Raw genomic sequence first — 20,731 nt, forward strand, 5'->3', positions numbered from 1 at the left:
TCTGGGCTGCTGTGCATACAATGGACTTCGGTAAAGATATTTACAATTTTTCCTCACCGGTTAGATGAGCTGTATGATTGTGCGTGCCTAAAGAACAGCATTCCAAATACACTGAGATTTTTTTTTTTTTTTAAGGCTTGTTGCACTACACCACATCAAAATTAACAGCACTGTAAACTGCATCCAGCCTTACCATGCTGTTCAGGAAAACTCAGGTAACGACTTCCTGTAGCAATCTGAAATCCTACAAGCTGAGCTATATTATACCTGACAATACAGTCATAGTCTGATCTGAGGAGCAGAAAACCGAACAGTTTAAAATTATGAAAAGATATTCTGGCAGTGTAGCCTAAAAAAGCTTAAGACAGGCAGCCTAAACTAACAGCAACCTTTATTACAGGAGGAGAAGCTAATTGAAGGTAAAAAAGAACACAACTTAACGTGACTTTTTAAGTAGGAACATTTAAGGGGAATCAAAGCTTCAGCTAAAACAGCCCACAGCGATTTCATCCGGTACTGTTGATGCAGGCAAGCTGACATGCTGCGTTTTGAGGCATTAACTCAGCATAAAACACAGACACGGAGAAGCTAACTGATTCAAATTATAAAACCCAACTATTTTATTGAATATGCTCGCTTCGCAGTAAATTTGAGTCAGCACCAGCGACAGCTCTGCAGTCCTCCAATGTAGTGCAGATCAGGTGGTTGCAGAGCCCCAGCTAGCAGCAATACGATGCAGCTGAAGAGGCAAGCACAATCCACAGACAGCAACTGTAGCCACCCTCTAGAACAAGACGACCTCTAAGCTTAAATCTTTCACAGGAATGATGTGCTGATACTGCAGAAGAGATCACGGTAAGTTTGCGGGTTTTGATTTTAATCACAAAAACCTACTAAAAAATTAGAGACAGAAACAAGAATGAATTATTAGTTGATGACAGAGGCTTGCACCAGAAATTTGCTGCAGTGTCAGAGATTTCTTACTAACGTTAATTCAGCTTTCAAACATGTGTTACCAGCTTTGAGAATGTAATTAACACTATAACAAGGAAAAATAATCATGTGCATGTTAGCATGAACATGGAATTTGGGTTTCAAACTAAATTCCTAACAATTTAAGATATGTTTTAACCAATTCTACTTAAGCAAATAGAATGCATGTACGGGGGGGACTGCAGAGATTTGTAAAGCAGATCCAGTTGACAGCCATTTTTTCATCCTGTATAAAAGAACACATTATTCCAAACATAATATAGGCTTGAAATCACTAAAAACAAGAAGCAGACATTGTATAACATTTGGAAGAGACTTGCATTTTCGGAAGAAAGCCCTCATTTGAGCTTGAGGGGGAAAGGGAGATGAAAAAACAAGTCTCATTCTGCCAGACAACATGACAGTCTATGAAGGGATGCTTTGTAAAGTCTCTCTTGAACAATTCTAAAAAGGACCGTGCCACAAAGGGGTTTATTGATATTTTTACTTAATTTCTCCTGCCAGTGGTCATTGCAAAGACAACCCTTATAAAGAAATAAAATATATTACATGAATTTCAAGGGTGTCATTTTGGTATATTTATTTTCAGGCAACAATGGAATACCAGATATTGAATACAGCTACCTGTCTGCTGGTCCTTCTGTTTTTCATACCCACTGTTTTGGGTGTCTGTCCTTCTAACTGTACATGCTCAGGAAACGACAGGAATGTGGACTGTTCAGGCAGAAACTTAACTATACTGCCACACGGACTGCAAGACAACATCACATATTTAAATCTGTCCTTTAACCAGTTTGTAGATCTCGATCATCAGCTAACGAGATTCACCAATTTGAGGACCCTTGATATTTCAAATAATTGGCTCAAGAACGTTCCTGCTCATCTGCCCAAGTCCTTATGGGAATTATATGCCATAAACAACAACATTAAGGTTCTTCAGAAACTTGATACAGCTTACCAGTGGAATCTTAGAGTGCTCGATGTTTCCAGGAATATGGTGGAAAGAGCTGTTCTGATCAACAACACCCTGAGCAGCCTCAAGTTTCTCAATCTCAGCAGCAACAAACTTTGGACAGTTCCAACCAATATGCCCTACAACATAGAGACGGTGGATCTATCCAATAACTTCTTGTCCCAGATACTCCCAGGAACGCTGGTGAGACTACAACATCTCACGAGTCTCTACCTGCACAACAACAAGTTCACATACATTCCTGACAAAGCTTTTGACCAGCTCTTTCAGCTGCAAGTAGTAACACTATATAACAACCCATGGTCCTGCAGCGACACACAGAATATCCCTTACTTGCTTAAATGGGTGCAGGGGACAGCTGCCAGCGTTGTAGGGGCTCCCTGCGCTGACCGACCCGCGCTCTGGATGAACGCCACACCAGCTCCGGCGGCTCCCACAGTTATGGACTCCAGCCTCATGATTAAAGGAATGAAGGCAGCGGACAAAGCTACTTCTCCAGGGGCAACTGAACCAACCAAAGTGACAAAAATGCACAAACAGTTTAAAGCTAAGGAAGTTACGACCTTGGCCACCTTAAGCCAAACTGTACTGTTTACGAGCACAGACCGACCCCTCCTCCTCTATCCAGAAGACACGACCACGAGGAAGGTCAGCTCCCAAGAAGCAGCGGCCACACACACAATCCACATCCAAGATTCAACCGAGGTGAACTCAAGCCTGCCTCGTTCAACAGGATCATCCACTACTCCTATGACTTTAAGTATCACCAGTGGAATGCCAACAAACTACTCCAAAATGCCTCAAAGCACAACTGCTACCTTAAGGAAAGAGGAGTCCACGACAAATATTTTGAATACTCGTGTGCCCTCCAAAGCAAGTACCTGTGAGATATACTTGGTTTATGTTGTAATGCTTAATGCGGTGGCAAAGTTTATTGGCTAAGGGCTTGTATCGTGTGAAAATTACTGAGTTTACTCCTGTGATACATAGCTGGAGCTAAGACATCCAGTCGAAATAATGAGTCAAAATATGAGAAATTTAGAGTTCTGACTCTGATCTAAAGAAAATAACAGTTCTTAAAGGAGTGCACACTAACGTCTTGATACTAAGCTGCTACTTATTTTAATATGTCTTAATTGAGTAAAACTAACCTATGATTTTGTTTTTAAAACTGTGCTTCTTTTGTATTTAAATTTTTAATTTTACTTGCACAGAATAAAACATCAGAATTTTAAGTACTGATTTTATGTATGATTTTGTCATTAAACAACTGGAAAAAAAAAATAGAAGGCCTGTATCATATCTGCATTGTCTTGCTTGACTTGCCAGTGAGCAACTCTTGTAATATAGCAGCACAGATTCTTTGTAAGTTACGACGACGCGCAAAAGGAAGGGAAAAAAATAAAGGAACTAAACCTAGCTGTTTCACTAATCAGAAGTTATTCCTGAGAAAAATCGCTAGCATGTGTATCTATGTTTGCTTCATATATATTAGGGTATTTTAAATATGAAGAACAGCAGTTTTGAATTTAGGAATTAAATATGACAATGCCATGATGTCTCCTAAGAGGGTGAAAACCAAGAAGGCAACATGGTCCAACTTCAGCATGGGAAAGCGGTAGGGGCTGATACCTCTTTTTGCTCTGTCTTGACTTAAAGACTGCAGGCAAGTTTTTTCTCACTCTCCACATTTAAAAAAAAAAAAAAGATGAAAGTAGAGGAAAACATAAGATGTTCAATGCCATGACACCCTCCAGCAACAAGGAGTTACCCACACAATTAATGAAATGGAACTCCTTAACTTTATTTCAAGTGACATCCAAAAATCTGAAATGGGAATATATTCTGCTTAAAAGAATATCACGAATCAGCCAGAATGTATCAAAGTACTACTTTTTGACCAGTAAACTGAGTATCAGCCAATTTCTAACGCAAGTTATGTAACAAATCAATTAAGCAATTAGTTGTCAAGCTGTCATTGAAACAATCCTTGAATCCTGTGACTTAAAAAAAAAACCCAACTAATTCAGTCCATGGCACTGAACATGCCCAAATCCTTGCTTTATAAGGACGAGCATGAATGCTATTCTCCTTGACATCTGCACCATCAGTGAGTAGAAATAGCAGCACGCATGGTTCTGTCCTCTCTAGGAAAATAACTTAAACTATGTGGCAAAGGTACCTGACATACTGCAGATGAAGTTTTGCAAACAGCATGAAATGAAAACTGAAGAACAAGTTCATTGAAAAAGTATTATTCGCTTAATATTACAAATCTTTATACGATGTTTTTCATTCATTTCAGGCCATTTAATTTCCAGTTATTGTAGCATGAAGGTGCTGCAAAACCCAGAAAACCTCACTGCTGAGACTGGAGTCCTCTACCTATTTCTCCTAGGTATCAATGAGGGCTGTAGACCATTTACAACCACTGGTATCAGAGAAATCACAACTTTCCAATTGTGAACAGTATTTCTATGACCAGAAACGTGTTTTAATTTCTAACAGTAAATGCTACACAATGAATTTGTACAGTTATTTCATTGGCATTTAAGTAAAAATAAAGTTATGTTTGTATTGAATTGGATTGGTGACCGTGTTTCTTTTCAAGGAAGTGTAGTAGCATCACTGAGCAGATAGTATTTCATTATACAAAGCCATTTCAAGCAGACATTTGGCTCAATCTTCATGTCTTATGGGGGAAAAAATATGGTTCTATCAAATTACATTATTTTGATACTGATGTATCCCTAATATTGTTTATTAATAAGCTGATGAGATGATATAACATAGGATCTACCCTTCCCCTTCCTACCCCTCAGAACTTGTGAACCCCTAAGGCCTAGCTCTGCCCACCACCAAAAGGTAGCTCCTTCTCCCTCTCAAAAAAAAAAAAGACTCTCCACGTTTAACAGGACAGAAAACTTAAAAAATCCCCGAAACCAAAGACTGACACTTCACTTAGATTTCAGGCAGACAAGAACTAGGTATCCCAGGCAAAGTTCAGACAACCTGGCTCAGCACTGCTATGGGCACAGACCCCTCAGGGGCCAGAAGTGCCTCATCAGGCAAAGCAGCTCCCAGCCGCCTGAAAGAGCTGCCCACCTGCACGAGTTCCCTGTGTCTTCCCCAGGTCAAATAATCTGACAGGAACTGGTGAATTCCATTAACTCGGACCAACGCAAAAGAAGCCCCTGCCTGTCGCTCCCTTGGGACAGTTAAGGTATTTGCTACGTACCGACCGGCTCAAACAGCACCAGCCTACGTACCGTGCTCAGAACCAGGTATTCCCTACGATCACCTCATCCACACGGTTTCATCCCACGCAGCTGAAGGCGGCTCAGCTCGCACGGTAGGACAGAGATCACAAAATGAGGTGCTACGACTGAACCGCCTTGAGCTGAGGAAATTACATGGAACACTACAGGTGTCTTTGCTGAACGAGTCGATACAGGCTGCCCAACCCTACCACATGCCAGAGACCTACGTGGAATCAACGTTAAATGGTCTGAGAACGCTTCACCCGTAATGAGACTATGCAGTGAAGAGAAACTATTAAAAAAATACCGTTTTCCAGATGTTGTTTGGGGCAAACTGCAAGTCCCCATCCGGAACGACTTGCTACCCAGGCTTCACAGGCTTAAGCTTGCCGATAAAAGCCTGGAAGTGGAAACGGGGTTGTGGGGTTTTCTAGATGCACGTACAGGACTGGGAAGCCAGGATACAAAAAGAATTACAGAGGGGTACAACAGGACGCTGGCCCTCCCAAGTGCTAGGGCTACGCTCCCTCCCCAGACCTGGCCTGCAGTGGGTGCAAGCAAGACTTAGTCAGACTGCTTCCAGCAAAGCAGACCAAAATTCAGGTTTCCTTGTATTTTTCTGGAATACAAATGAGCTGATAACGGAGCGGCGAGTAGGCAGGCAAACGTGGGAGTCGTGCACTTGTCGCCTGGCAACAGCGCAGCCAAACCGAAATAAAACCGACGGGCACGGATGGAACACGACAGCGCCGTTTGTGGTGTTTCCAACATGCTGGTCGTTCGGTCCATGATAAACACAAAACAATCTAGTCTCAGATAAATTATTTTTTTCTTTTAAATTCCAAAATAAGTACTTAGCATTTCAGGACAACATTCAAAATACCCAAAAAGGTCTAGCACATCCTGTAACAGCAACGTGCTTGCTTTTGAAAGGTCCGAAGCAATAACTCAGAGGTTTGTATTCCTATTAATTAGTTTGGGATCAGCTTTAAAACTTAATGGCAGTACTTCAGGATCTTCAGTATTTATTGATTTATTGATCATTTTAGTAACAGCGTAGGGATTAAAAACAGAAGAGCACTGGCTTCAGAAGCCAGGTTGTTGCCCAGGAAACAAAATGTGAAGAAAAATGACAGAAGGAATTAAATTTCACAGCACAAGAAGGATATAAACTGATCCAGATATACCAGTCAATGACTCAACAATGCCCTAGCAACAAGATCTCAAACTACTGAAAAACCAAGCAAACCATATATCCCCCAGCCTGCTGCAAGCCCTCAAACATCCTGGCAGCTTCAATCTAAACAGTCTCTCCACATTTCACACCTTAAAAAACGACACCCGGCTCAGAACCACAAGACAAATGCCCCAAATAAGCACCACTGAGCCGCATCCCGAGGAGCAGAGAAGATGTCAGAGCATCACTGCAGAGCAAAGCTCCACCTGCCAGCTTGGAAAAGGCAGCCCCACGGAGAAACAGTGAAGAACTGCATAGCTGCTGAAAACCAGGCAATAAAAGGGAAGGTAAAGGCAAGCAGTATTCCACCCTGTAGCAAGGCTTATGTCAAAGTCTAACAGCATTTCCATTAAGTATCCTGTACCTGGGCAAACTGTACAGAAATCCGCTCCTTAGCACCCCTTTGTGCATGCAGGAATGCACATCTGACTTGTACCATGGCCACTACGGTTTATCAGTAATTTTTCATCTTCCTTTGAGGAACTGAGGTTTGTGTTCATTCAAAAATCCCTGGGACGCAGTTTACAAAGTTATTTTATTGAGGACAACTTTTCAGATTGTTAAACTGCCAGGTAACTCGGTCAATGATTAGAATACCAGAATTCTCTGTAGAGTTCAGTTTCACTAAACTAGGGAAATTATCTCCATTCTTGTAAGACTGCAGAACAGCAGATCTGCAAGAGATCAGAGGCCATCCTGGAGCTCGTTTCTATTTATAGCCTCTTCACCCCAAAAGCACAACTCAGCAGCAGACAGTTTGCTGAGTTTTGAACCCACCAGCTGGGCGGGGCACACAGATCATAAAGCAGCGCTAGAAAAACGCCACAGCGAACTTTCACAAACACTTGCTCCAAATATCTTCCAGAGGGCCAGTTACGAAAGAGGATTCACTTCCACTATTGTCTGACGTTCAAGCTCTATTTTTAGTCACCCACTCCTTTCTGCTGAATTCAACAATCCTTAAGCATCAGTTACTAAATAAAAGGTCACAGCGATCCATACTAATTTGCCAAGTAAAACAACTTAGAATTCAGAGTTACAGAGAGATTGGGTATTTTAAAGTTTCATATTGATGTAAACAGAATTGTATACATAGTAGAGAGACACAGAGAACTAAAGAGTTCCCGTTCTAGGAATTTTATGCTGTCTGAACAGCTACTACTTAACACAAGAATATTCAAGAGAGGTGAAGATAATATTTTGGGCAAGTCAGAAGATAAAATACTTGTCTATAATTTTCTTCTAAAGTTGTGTTATCTCAGAGCGTGATCAGCTACTAGTAAGTTGATAATTAAGAAGTACTTCGCAGTGCTTTCTTTTTCAGTGTTTACATCTGCTGTCTCAACAGGCAAATGCTCTTGTGGACGTATTTCACAGCCAAATTTCAATATACATCCATGATAGAGCAACACTGTGATTGCTGTGGTTACACTCCGTAGCTCCTGACACAATAAACAAGTGGCATCCTCCTTTATCATTTCTATACTGGCTTTATTAGGGCCCATTACTGGCTTGTCCAGACTTGGAAAGGTTTCCTCTCCAACATCTGTGTACAGTCACCCACTGAGCTCGCACCTTTTCCCAAGGAATATCGCATACACAAACCACACCAGCATTTAATGATCATACACTTCCTCAGATAAGCAAGCAAGCAGAATAATCTGAATCATTTGCAAGTAAAGGGCATGAAGATATCGGTCATAAAGTCTCATAGTTCTTATCCACAGCCCTCATGCAGAATTACGAAAAGCAGATTCACCTGCACTTGACTGGATATTCTGCAGAATTCAGCCCCACACGAACAGGTATTGCCCCTGTTCTTTTAGCTCACAGCATGCTTCACTCATGACACGTGGCAAGCAGTACATAGACTTAAAAGTGAATGATACCACAGCCTATTTCAGCGTCACCTTATATACTTTTGTAAACACGTCACCAGCTTCGTTCTTGGATCCCTGGATGTGTATAACAAAGTTCCACGGAGCGGTTCATCGATTCCCCAGCCTTGCTGCTGATACCAGCGTTTGATTGTGTGAGAACGATACGTTTCCTAAGCATACGTAGTCCCAAGAAATATTTACAGGTATCTCACACAGCTGCTGTATGTTACCTTCAACCTACGGCATCCCCAGTAAACAAGAAAGAATTTTGAGCGACTACTTAAGGCTGAAGCTCTTTCGGCTCCTTTTCAGGTACTCTGCTGCCCAGAAACTGAGATGCAAACCATGTGCTGCTGAGGGGTCACAATCACTACGTATCGGTAACACCTCTCCGCATGCCTGGAGAAACATGCACCAACACTCACTTTCCTTCTACTCCCCAACATTCTAACAGCACGCTTAAAATATCACCGCGCATTGGATCAGCCAACAGTAAAATGTCAAGGTTTCAAACACTGAAACAAGCACAAAACAACCACTAGGGCACCTCCAGTTATGCCAGATGTACAGCTTGCAGGCCTCAGCTCAAAATACTGAGGTAGCTCGTAGCATTTAAACACCACCACATTTTTCCCGAGATCACTTCCACATGAACTCATCAGCAGGTCCTACCCACCGTGCCTGTCCACCTCCTCACAGATACAACCCTGCTATCAAGTGAGCCAGCTGCGGACCTTTTATTTTTGTTTTTCGGCCATCTAGGCCCAGCACGCCTGTATTGCACACTTCCGAATCAATTTATTTCCAGAAATTTGTTCTTTACAGATGAAGTAACTATTTCGTGCTCTGCAAATGAAGAAAACAAACCGCATGCCAAGTCTGCACAGACAACGTAAAGATGCTTTGGATCACTGCCAGGCACAGTAAACTTTCCAAGATGGGTTATCACTATTCTCGGCATTTGTATGCCTAATTTCTTGTCAGAACAGGACAGGATAACAATGCAGGCATCTTCTTTTTCAAACTTACTCCATTACAACAGTGAATAAACACATCTGGGAGAAAAGCTGAGTTTCCAAACATCCATTTTTATTCCTGAATTTTCACGATCGGTCTTTCCTTGTGACAGCAGCACAGCTAGTTTAGAAGGGGTCTGGACATAATACTTTATATATCCTTCAAAAATCTACTGACATTCAACTGCATAAGGTTATGCCGTCTAAAACACTCAGCATGCTTTTTAAAAGACATTTATTTAAGCTGGTACATGCTGTCCAGGAGTACATATCCTTTTTTAAGCCTATGCAGGTCAACTTTAGCAAAAATCATAATCCAAGGATATGTAATTTAAGTGTGCACAATAAGTTAGTCCCCTCCACAACACAGCATTTTAAAATGTGTTCTTAGTTAAACTTTTGAAACTTTGTGTGCAGATTGAGTGTCAGGAATCTCTACAGAAAAACGAACCTACACACCGACGGAAGGCAGGCAGGCTAATTCCAGCTCCAGCACTGCATACACTCACTTCACTGCAACCCTCTGTGTTCCCTTTGAATCTTTAACACATCACTAATGTTTCTTCTACTGCCTAGCATAAATGCAATGCTCAAACTTAAGATTCAGTAAGTTTGTTCCCAGTACAGAACTACATGGAACATTCAGATTTCCCAGTAAAGTCACTCTACAAGTCATGTGCTGTTCCGTGTTTTCTGACCAGCAGAAAACAGCAGTAGACGCCACATGCACAGATATGTGTTTCACCAAAACCAAAATTGGTTTGGTTGTGTTTCAACAACGGTCACTAACACTCCAAAACAAACATTTCCAGAAGCTGTCCCTCTTCTCAACCACAGTGTCGTAACATGTGAAAGATACACACGATAACCAACCTAGTAATTGTTAATTACTGTTAGAAACTTAGATGAACATTTATACTGCAAACTGAAGTTTCACATAAGATTTTACAAAGGCCCACTGCAGCCAACACAATAGGCTCAAAGGTGACTCAAAGACCTCGAAGAGGGCAGAGAAGCGTGGTACAGCTTTTGAAGACAGAAAATTAGGACAGAAGACAAGTGGCACTACTCATCTTGTTTTCTTCCACTCCATCCAAAGAGTCAAGGGTGTTGAAAATGCAGAAAAGGGGTCAAGTGAAAGGACAACAATTTCCCAAGCAAAAGGAAGGGACAGCTAAAGGCTGCCTCAGACAAACGTTCTCCGGTACAGATTCTACAGCCCTCTCAGAGCTACAAATCACTGGAAAAAAATTCAGATAAATTTTGTTTTCTTACCTACCTCTATGTAATGAGACTTTCTTTGTGTTATTTAGCATTCCTTTGATTAGCATGAGCCTACAGATTCACTAAGTGCAGAACTGACAACGAGCACGGGCACTCTGCTCTCACAGACACAAAGGTCATCTCCAAGCGGCACCAGCCACCCTGCGCCTCCTCTGGCCTGCCCTACACACAAAGCCTTCCTACGAGCTAGCGGCAAAGCAGGTGTTTGAGAACTTTCACAGCAACAAGTTTAAGAGAATGTAAGCAGCTCCCCCCTCCATGACCACCCTGAAAGCAAGTGTTTCGTGGGGGCTTTTTCTGAAGCATGAAAAACCCCTTTGGCACGCCTCTACAGAATTCCAGAAGGAGGAAACAGTTTTGAAATTTATTTTACCTTTCACATTGATACTGAACAGAAGTTTTGTTTGTTTGTTGCTCTGAAAATCAAAAACATAATAAAAGAAATGTGAACAGATACATTCATTTGTTGGATCTCTAATCGCATCCTGGCTAGGAAACCATGTTTAAGCAGCAGAATTCAACTATCAAATTAGAGGTTGTATTTGGAAAGGTTCTTCAAAGCTTGCTCATTATTTTAGCCTCCAACCTGATTTTTGAATAAAGTATTTTTATTATCCAGTGCTAAAACAATAAATCTGTGCCTTATTTGAAAATTTGGAAATTCTGAAAATTTCTGAGGGGAAATGGTGAAAGACACACAGTAGAACACAGCACAGATTTTGCAGGAAGATGAGTTTGTAACTCAGTCTACAGAGTAAAAAGCACTACTGAAAACAATTAAAACATTAAGGATCTAAAATTTTAATTAATTGAAAAAATCTTACATCCCTGTTGGGTATGATTTTCATTAGAAATACGAAGAAATGCCTTATTTGCAAACGTGTATTTAAGTTGTTGAATACACACAGAGGATGCTGCTAAAGAAGTGGTTTCCTTTGCTTGTTTTCACGTTCTTACACGAACCCAAAGGTCTGCAGGAGGTTCACCACTGAGGACATCTCCTTGGATCACGACAATACCTTTTTGCTGGAAGTGGCACCGTCCATGGAGCTGCCACCACTGGCGCCAGGAGTAGCTGCGCCACCACCAGCACGCAGCACACCACGGGCAGCAACACTGGCCCCACCACCGAAAGCTCTCTTCCAGCCTTACCCCAACAAGCAGCTCAAGCAGGAGCTCCCCAGGGACCACAACCATTCCTAACCACACCCAGACAAGCACAGCAGCAGCAAGGGTACCAAAGCAAGCACCCCACTGGTGCACCAACCCCTCAACTGGCACGACAAACGAGCACCCACCAGCAACAGAAGCACCAGGAAGGGCCAAAGCAACCACAGAACTCAACCAGCACCGGTGCCACAGGCAGCTCCACCAGCACAGACACAGCTACCACCAGCAGCACCAGCAAAAACCAGATTGGATTGGACAGCAACAGCGGCGAAACCAAGAGCCCCACTGGCACAGAACGCACCGGCACTAATCCGAGCACGAACATCCACACCGGACCTGCCGGCAGCCCTCAGGTGCCACGCTGATACCGGCGCTCTCCCTACCACGGTCAAGCGCCGGCGAGACCTTCACAGACCCCAGCAGCACCGCCACGCACCCCGCCGGTGCCACCGCCAGGGTCCCCCTGCTGCCAGCCACGCCACCACCAAAGGCAGAGGCACCCCCGACGCAGCACAGGGCGAGGCAGAACAGCTCTAATCTCTAAGCTTGTCTTCGCAGTTCTGCCCTTGGCGCGCCCGGTTGTGAGCACGAGGATTTTCCTTTCCTTAGGAACGACTCTCAGCAGTAACCCTCACTACTGTGGAAGCTGGTTTGAACATGCTGCCCTCTGTGGATTTTATAGCGCGGTTATTAAGTTAAAAGTTCCAGTTATATTCTTAATCTAGCTGCAGCTTTATATTAATTTAAATAAAACTAGTTCATTTAAATTTTTTCATTTTAGATTTTTTTTTTTTTTTTTTTTTTTTTTTTAAGAGAGAGAGGGTTGTGATTTATTTGACCACAAACTGACCAACGTTGATCTTGGGATACTCTTCCCAAATTCTTCACTACTGCAGCATATGTTACTCCCTGTTATGAAGCACTACCTTCCAGAGTAGGGAGGAATTAAAACTTTCAAACTTTTGCCTTACTGGAAAACCACCGTCTTTTGCAAAGTTCACACGTCAACAGCCGCTTTTCTCATGACTTTAGTGATATTTCCACCGATCTCAATCATTTCCAAAAACATGGTATTATTGTCACTTAGAATATAAGGGTGAAGCTGAAGTAACATCATGGTCTTCCCTGTATGTGCAACTTCTAAATATTTGTATTACTCTTTAAAACGGGACAAAGGGACCATTTTGAGAAATTTTATCCCTTGTTTTAGCTTGTTACTCACTTTATACTTCAGAAAATGAAGACGCTAACATCGTGGATCTAGGGTTAACAGTAATGTGGTGTAGATATAGTTTACTTGAGACAGTGAAAAATTAATAATACATATCTAAAATTTTAGGTATTTTTCCACAGATACTCACATACTCCTGTGTGGAAAAATTATGACAGTTCTGCTTTAGAAAACAACTCAATTAAAAAATACTGTCACCAAAATTTGACAAATAAGCTATTTTCAGATTCTTGTTTGTTAGAAGGTTGGTGTCCCTCTCTTACATACACTCAACACTTACAATTTTACATGTTTATTTCAGACAGGGAAGGTGAAAGATTCCTTACCGCCGAGCAATGTAGTAGAAAACAGGATTGCCAGCTTTTGATGTCCCAGCTTGGTAGAAAATATTTAATGTTTTCAGTGCTTTGAACTCTTCTTTTTCATGTACTTGATGCCTAAAAAGCAGGACATTGACATCAACTTTTCACAACTGCCTTTCAGAAAAAAAAAAAAATCCCAAACCCTCTTTATTTGCATCTTTTTAAAAAAAAATAAGTTCACACAACACTGAACCTTTGTCAAACCCCCAACATTACTGCCATCTCTGGTTCTCTATGTAATTTTTGAAATTCAAATCTACTCAGAAACCTAAAAGGTATGTGCAGACCCACCTTTTTTAAACTTCCCTTCAAAACAAAAGGTGGAGGCTTAGTAACTACTTATACTGCCTAACGTCTAGAAACCCACAACATGTGTCCCCTCCCCAATAACCCCATTACCTTGTCATAAATTCCTCAAATTTGGAACTAGTGAGATTTAAACTGGACCAATGGGTATCTGCCACAGGTTTGTGCTCAGGAGGACCCAGATAGGCAAGAAGAGTAGCCATCTTGTCAAAGGGTCGTCTTCCAACAGCCTTGTGGTCCCTAGAAACAGCATATTACTTCAAAGAAAAGTCCTTCTTTACTCAGCAATTCCTGTTCTTTTGCCCATTACCCTTCCTTATACTGAACAGGCTGGATTTTCTTTTTTAAAATTTAAAAAAGATTAAAATTTAAAGAGAAATAAGAATGTTTGTTACACACAGAACAATTACACAGAACATAAGACAACCGTACGCTTGCACAAAGGGTGGGCAGCAAAGCAGTTAGGGATGTTCCCAGTACGGGCTGGTCGATAAGACAGAAGTTTCCAAACGTAAGATTTTTCAGCCATGATATTCCTCTCAGCACTAACAACAAAAGCACCTGCAAGTATTCCCAAATACTCATTTCCCATCAGGAACTCCCTCCATAATATTTCTGAAGTCCTACCTGTTGCTGGACAGGTACTGGCCAATCTTCTCCTGATTGTTCCACAGCAACCGGTGCAAGGCAAGCACATTGCCATCACTGATGAAAGACAGGCTGTGATTGACAGTGTCGCTAGCTGGGCAATCAGATGCAATGTCAAGGAAAAACCTGGAGTTCAAAACCAGTAAGAACCGTAAGTGCGTAAGGGGAATCTGCCACGCAGACCCAATGCAAATTAAAGGGCTGTAAGAACATTCTCCGCTTACTCCTTACACATGACACAGACTCTGTGCAAGTTCCCAAGCGCCTACCTTCGTGCTGCATCAAAATTGCTTTTTACAAAATCATTAAAAGGCCGCATGTGTTCTTCTTTTGTAAACAGGACATGGTTGGCAATACTCTGGAGTATCTAAATAAGAAGAAAATGGTAAAGACACACAAAGGTTTAATGTATTAACTGTTACAGCAGTCAGTGTAACTTCACTCTCAGAAATACTCGTTTTAGTTTGTCGTGAAACCTCAAGACAGAAAAAGGCCAGTAAGCCAACTAACTCAAAATATGTTCCCTTTCAAAATATCTCTTTTCACGTACTCTTAAATACCAGAAAACAACTTCCCTTATGTACGACCTTTATCTGGGTTTAGACCAGGAAAATAAATCACCTTGCAAACCCACCATTTATGAAACCATACAGACCTGTAAAAGCAATAGCATATGCCTATGTAAAGAAAACTAATTTCTCAACATTTAAGATGGGTAATATGCACAGGCCACAGAATTTGTACACCATCATTAAACCTTTTTATCATTTTTACAGGAAATAATACCAAATGAGATCAAAGATAGAAAAAAAAAAATCACTGCTCTAGTGCCAGTAGGAAGTTAATCAATACCTGGCTGCCATTATCCTCACTGTGCTCAAAGCACACTCGTTTCGCTGGTTTTCAACAAGGTTATCAGTTCACGTGAAGAGCCAGAAGGCATTCTGTTCTCTTCCACACCATTGGGGCACAGTGGGGTTTTTCCCCACAGACTGCTCCCCACGCTTACGCTGCTGTGAGCTCTACCATCGACACCCCGAGGTACAAACACAGTACGGAAACAGCACTTTAATAAACATGACGGGGGCTACAAAACACCGCACGTTTACCTGAATCTCCTCATGCTGGTCAAAGAGCAGAACTAAATCAGACAGAACACACAATAGGGCCAAAGAAAGACGTTAATGGATTCACCTTTGACATGAGTTTCAATCCCCTTTCAATTCTCGGTGGAGGCTTTTTATCTAAAATCCCTGCCTCGTAAGGGGAGACGATCGCAGGATTGATGAACCGAAGGAACATCGCACTTCCAACTGCGCCAATGCTGTTCTGAGGAAATCGCTGACTAACAACCTACGAAGTTGAGAATTATAAAGAAAGTTTTTGCACAAAGAAAAGGGAAAGCAAGCTGAGAAAAGCCTCAAACGGTAACTCAACTTTGAGCACTCTTTCCATACCAATCGAGCTCAATGCATTTGCGTAGGGCTCTCTTGCCTTGACAGGTCTTGCACCGCAGGACCATCGGGAACGAGAGCAAGGGGCGAGGGGGCTATCAGTCACTAGCCAGCTTCACTTCAGCTTTTGTACCAACCTCCTCGCTAGGGTGGAATTGCTACAGCCGCTCCCGGGCCCAGGTGAGGAGGGACATTGCAGAGGTACTGACCACCCAACTCCAGGACGCTGCCACCAACAGCAAAGCAGGCAAACGCCGCGTGCTCGTACTCGGGTGCGCGCAGGCTTCCCATCAAACACAGGTAATTCTTTTTAAATTAGGGGGTCTTTGCGTATTTATAATTTCGCTATTGATCCCAAGAGCCTCTCCAGCAGCAAGACTTATGCTGTCAGCTTTCAGGAGTAATTTTAAATTTGTGGGAAGGAGGTATTTGTAGAAATCCTCTTCAGACCATCACATTTTGACAATTTGCCGAAGGAGGAAAGACAGAACGAGCCAGAGCTGAGTGGCCAGTGTACTTCTCTGCCTACACGTGCACTGTCTGAAATCATTTAGCAGGAATTTGCTAGAAGAACTACAGATTTGAAATATTGTTCTTTACTACTTAGGAAAAAAAAAATCTGAAAATGTTGTTTAAAAAAACCTCTTTTTTTCTTTTTTTTTTTTTTTTTTTGGAAATGAACCATGCATTACTAAGAGGACTATGTGTTCTCTAGATATCTGTCATTTGACTTCAAAAAGTCAAAGCTCCCTGACAAAAATGAAGTTCTTAAATATGCTACATGGGTTCTACAAAGATTCAATGTCTACACATGTAATTCCTTACGAGTAATAACGGTTAATCAAAACAAGCCAGATTCTACCTTTTCACAGAACAAAATTAGCAAGCTTCATATTTTAAGTTATATTGTTTAAAATAAATAAAAAACAAACACACACCATTTTACTAGAATATTTCAAAACATAACTAGTGCAATCTCAAATCATGCTTCTTAAAACAGATAAAGCCATTAGTACAGACATCATATAGCAAGAATCACTTTGGTTCAGTAGCAGCTTCATTCAGTTACCTTGTGATGCAATTACTGATTATATTTTCTTGTAAAATAGTAGTTTGCATAGATTTTGCATTTAAACGTGATTAGTATTCTACTCGGTTGCAGCAAAAAATAAGAAGGTATTTAACAAAAGTCTGAACTTCCGTTCTCTGTTTTATCAAACTTTATATTTTGAGGTCACTGTTAAAGAAAAGGATAAGTCTTAACTTTTAATGACACCACTCTATCTACAGATCCAAACTCTTTAACACAGCAAGTTACTTAAAGGGAAATCTGCTTTTCTCAGTGAATAAATACAAGTGCTAAATTTTATTGCTTAGTCACAAGGCAAACAAAAGAAAATATATCAGAACCAAGTCATATAAGCCTCTTTTCAGTAACCCACATACATTAATTGTCCTCCTCCCAGGATGCAAGCTGAAGTCAAGTTATCTGCCAGAGTGTTAAACAGCTAAACAGACTCCGATCTTCCCCAAAACCAAAGAAAACATTTTTCTTCTGCACTTCTTTTAATTTGAAGATGGTGGCAAGGGTAGAAGAATCAGAGTATTAAATACTAAGCAGTAATGTTAAAAATGTCTTTTGTTTACTCAAATAGGCACACAGAGAATATTTTAAATATAACTTAATTCCAGTGTTAATTGAAATGAAAGCTATTTTGTGCCAGAATTAGTAGAATGATTTTACAGTGAGGTCAAATAGACTGAAGTGAAGATGTTTTGAACAAACAGCAAAAGATTTCCGTTGTGCTTTGAAAGAAATGGCTAATAAAAAGGTCTCCAAACTTACTGATTTTTTGTTTTCCTTTTTTTCTTTTACGGTAGCTTTATTCAGTAGAGAGTGGCAAGTTGCCTACAGAACAGAGATGAGCACAAACAAGTCACAGCACCAACTACATACAGCAACAAAAAACCAATGTCGACTTGTACGTAAATTACACAGTAAAATGTAACAAACATAACCAACAGAAAATGAAATATATAAACTAAAGACTGATGATGGAGTTTTTATTCCACAATTTTATTACATCTTATTTACAAAGCACTAAATACAAAACAAGCAAATGTTGCGTTTCAATCATTTCTACTATTTCTGGCTAGATTAAAAGTCAAACCACATTTATGTGCTCATGATACACAATATTGGCATCAAGTGGTATAGTCAGCTTTCCAATGTATTTCACCATCCCCAAATAATTTTAGTAGTAAAAAATAGTAAAGCGTTATACCTTTGAAATACATATTACTTTTAAAATAAATTTAGAGGTTTAAATCTTCCCAATGTTTCTCTGTGTGTCCTTCAATTTAGTTAGATCTGTGAATCACCATGGTTATTACTACTTTGATAGCTAAACACTGCCACAAAACACTCTGTGGAAAAAGGAAGAAAAAGGCCAGCGGGGCTACATCAATTTATTATAGACTTCCAAATCACGACACCTGACTTGACCATGCTTATTTCTGCATTTCATTTAAATGCAAAGGGACCCACCAAGCAGCATCCCATTCTCCTGTGTTTCCCACCAGGTTTCGAGCAAAGCTACAGCACATCAGCCCTGCGCACGGCTCCCCTGCACAGAGGCACATTTCGGTCTTGGAGCTCAGTCCTACGTCCCACTGTCAGCTGTAACAGTAAATTAGCATCACTGAAGCCCTACAGGAAGCAACACCTGGAGCTGCATCAATAGAAAGCTAGAAATATTTAGGAGTTTGAGAGCAAGCATGCACCAACAGTGCAAATAATCTGTCGAGGACCACACAAACTGGAACTGGAAGAGAATTTCTACAACTTACAAACCAAAACAAAACCTTCCACAAACCAAACCCAGTCAGTAAAAGCTATTCTGCTAACCAAGCTAAATTTAAATAGTTCTACTTTGTGCAGAACCTATTAATATTTAAACAATGGTGCCTCTGCCAAATTTGGCTCTGTGTAATTTCTACAGTCAGCTTCTGCAGCAGTCGTACACACGCTCTATTCCGACTGCCTTTACAGCAAGTACAATTTCCACCTCTCCTTATTAAGCAAAATCAGGTATGTTTGTGTTTTTCATGAAACAGCCAGCACAAATTCTTTGTATGAGTTACTTTGATCTTGATCGGGCTTGTTCGTGACCACATACCTCTCCTGAACATACATTACCTGAAAACGAGCAAGGGTGAACCTGTCCCAGCAACTAGTTGTATGAGGTGTCCAGATGAAAACACTTACTAGGGCTCTGTTCCGGTTACAGAAACGCCAGCCAGCGTAGACCCCAATATCCAACTAAATACACCATTTCCACAGTGTTGCTACATTGATTAAAATTAGCTAGAAATCATTTACTGAACACACCGGCTGAGTATCTTTTGCAGACACATTTACCTTAAAAGCCCAAGCACAAAGAGACACCACAAGATTCTGTCTCATTTCCTTTTAAGTGATTGCTTGGGATGGAACACATTCACCTTATAAAAAAATTAGGTTACCTTATTAAAATCACCTATTTGGTTCTTATGATAAAAATGGATTAATACCCCCAAAAATTCAGATTTTATTTGTACTTTCTCTTAGATAAAGGTCAGGCTCTTCAAAACTCTCTGGAATTTGAAAGTACAGAATGAATTATTACACTATTTGTGATGAACACACACTTGTACACAAATATATGTGCTACTAGAAACAGTTAAAGTAGTAAATGCCGAGGCTGAGTATCAGTTAATACCACTTATATATTTGCCAGTAAATCATCTCTTTCAGGAAAAAATTACCCTTGTTATTTAAAAAACCCATAAAGGCAAGAATAGACTTGCTATGCTTCCACAGAAGAATCTCTGGCAATGCCCACTGCTGAGTACATTTCAGTAATTCCATTTCATGTCGGAATTAAAACCGGTTTGCATAGAAGCATTTCTAGCGACGTATCCCCAAAATGGAAACAAATCTGGTACATCCTAGTAACAGCATATAAAAGCTATTCTAGGAGCTGATACAGGACAACAGAACATTAAACAGCGGAAGCAACAACCGAGGCTGCGTGTGACACTTTCAGTAACACTCAAACACGCCCCCAGTCAGCGCCTGCCGGCTGCGGCCATTTGAACCCGAAGGAAACCAACTTGTCCCCCTCACTTCCCAATTTAAAAAAACAACCTAAAAAAAAACCCCAACCCCCAAATCCCCACCCACCAATCTGAATGCAACCACTGTCAGAAAGAGAAGCGATGACTTTGGAAGCCAGTTATACAAGTTGTTTGAGCAGAAACAAAGGCACCTCGTTTGCTCACCTAATTCATTCCCACAGCTCACAATAACAACCCAAGATCCACAACAGTCACAACATACAATTCACTGTTCCTCTCTCCCAAGTTCTGAGAATGGCAGCAGTTGCATTTATGAATACAGCACTCGCTGGAAAAATATGACTAGACTACACTGCGTAGAATTTGTTATTATCCATCATTAGCCTGCACAGCTCAGTTCTATTTCCCTTGCTTTGCTTTAGACCTGAGATACAGACTCCACGGTTGAAAGGCCAAAAGTAGCTCTTCCAGACCACTTAACTGAGACCACAGCTCAAATGCTCTGTCATGCACAGCTCTTCTGTGATAGTCCTCCATCAGGACTAGAAATTGTATTTCCATTGAGCCCTGAGGGCTGCAGGAGTATCCCCCACTGGAATTTTTAGCAGCAGCTGAATCCATCAGAAACACACAAAGAGCAACAGAGACACCTACAAGCTGACTGGGCTCAGCAACCGGCTGCGGAGCTGCTCTGGAGAGCAGCAGAAACGGGGCAGGGCAGAGGAGTCGGGGATGGAGGCCGGGGAACGCAGGTACTCGACTGGGAGGCGGCCAGGAGGGCACCACTACAGCAGAACC

The 20,731-nt window shown here is 41.3% G+C and overlaps 2 protein-coding genes across 4 annotated transcripts in view; one reads left to right on the forward strand and one right to left on the reverse strand.

The window, feature by feature from the left end:
• NF1 (neurofibromin 1) overlaps window positions 1–20,731 on the reverse strand; it is a 93,384-nt gene that overhangs the window by 34,053 nt on the left and 38,600 nt on the right. For 2 of the 3 annotated variants that reach the window (XM_086475304.1, XM_086475303.1), the window contains exons 31-36: window positions 17,661–17,723; window positions 15,555–15,713; window positions 14,630–14,727; window positions 14,340–14,486; window positions 13,806–13,952; window positions 13,371–13,481 (exon numbers count right to left, since the gene is read on the reverse strand). In XM_086475304.1, the coding sequence (XP_086331430.1) occupies window positions 13,371–13,481; window positions 13,806–13,952; window positions 14,340–14,486; window positions 14,630–14,727; window positions 15,555–15,713; window positions 17,661–17,723 (725 nt within the window). The remainder of the gene's footprint in view (window positions 1–13,370; window positions 13,482–13,805; window positions 13,953–14,339; window positions 14,487–14,629; window positions 14,728–15,554; window positions 15,714–17,660; window positions 17,724–20,731) is intronic. The other variant, XM_086475305.1, reaches the window with a different exon arrangement.
• On the forward strand, window positions 1,589–3,005 carry OMG (oligodendrocyte myelin glycoprotein). The gene has a single exon (XM_009948475.2). It carries the CDS (start codon window positions 1,589–1,591, stop codon window positions 2,906–2,908), a length of 1,320 nt encoding a protein of 439 aa, XP_009946777.1. The 3' UTR covers window positions 2,909–3,005.

This window comes from Leptosomus discolor, chromosome 18 (genome assembly GCF_034619465.1).
Source record: "Leptosomus discolor isolate bLepDis1 chromosome 18, bLepDis1.hap2, whole genome shotgun sequence".
NCBI lineage: Eukaryota > Metazoa > Chordata > Aves > Leptosomiformes > Leptosomidae > Leptosomus > Leptosomus discolor.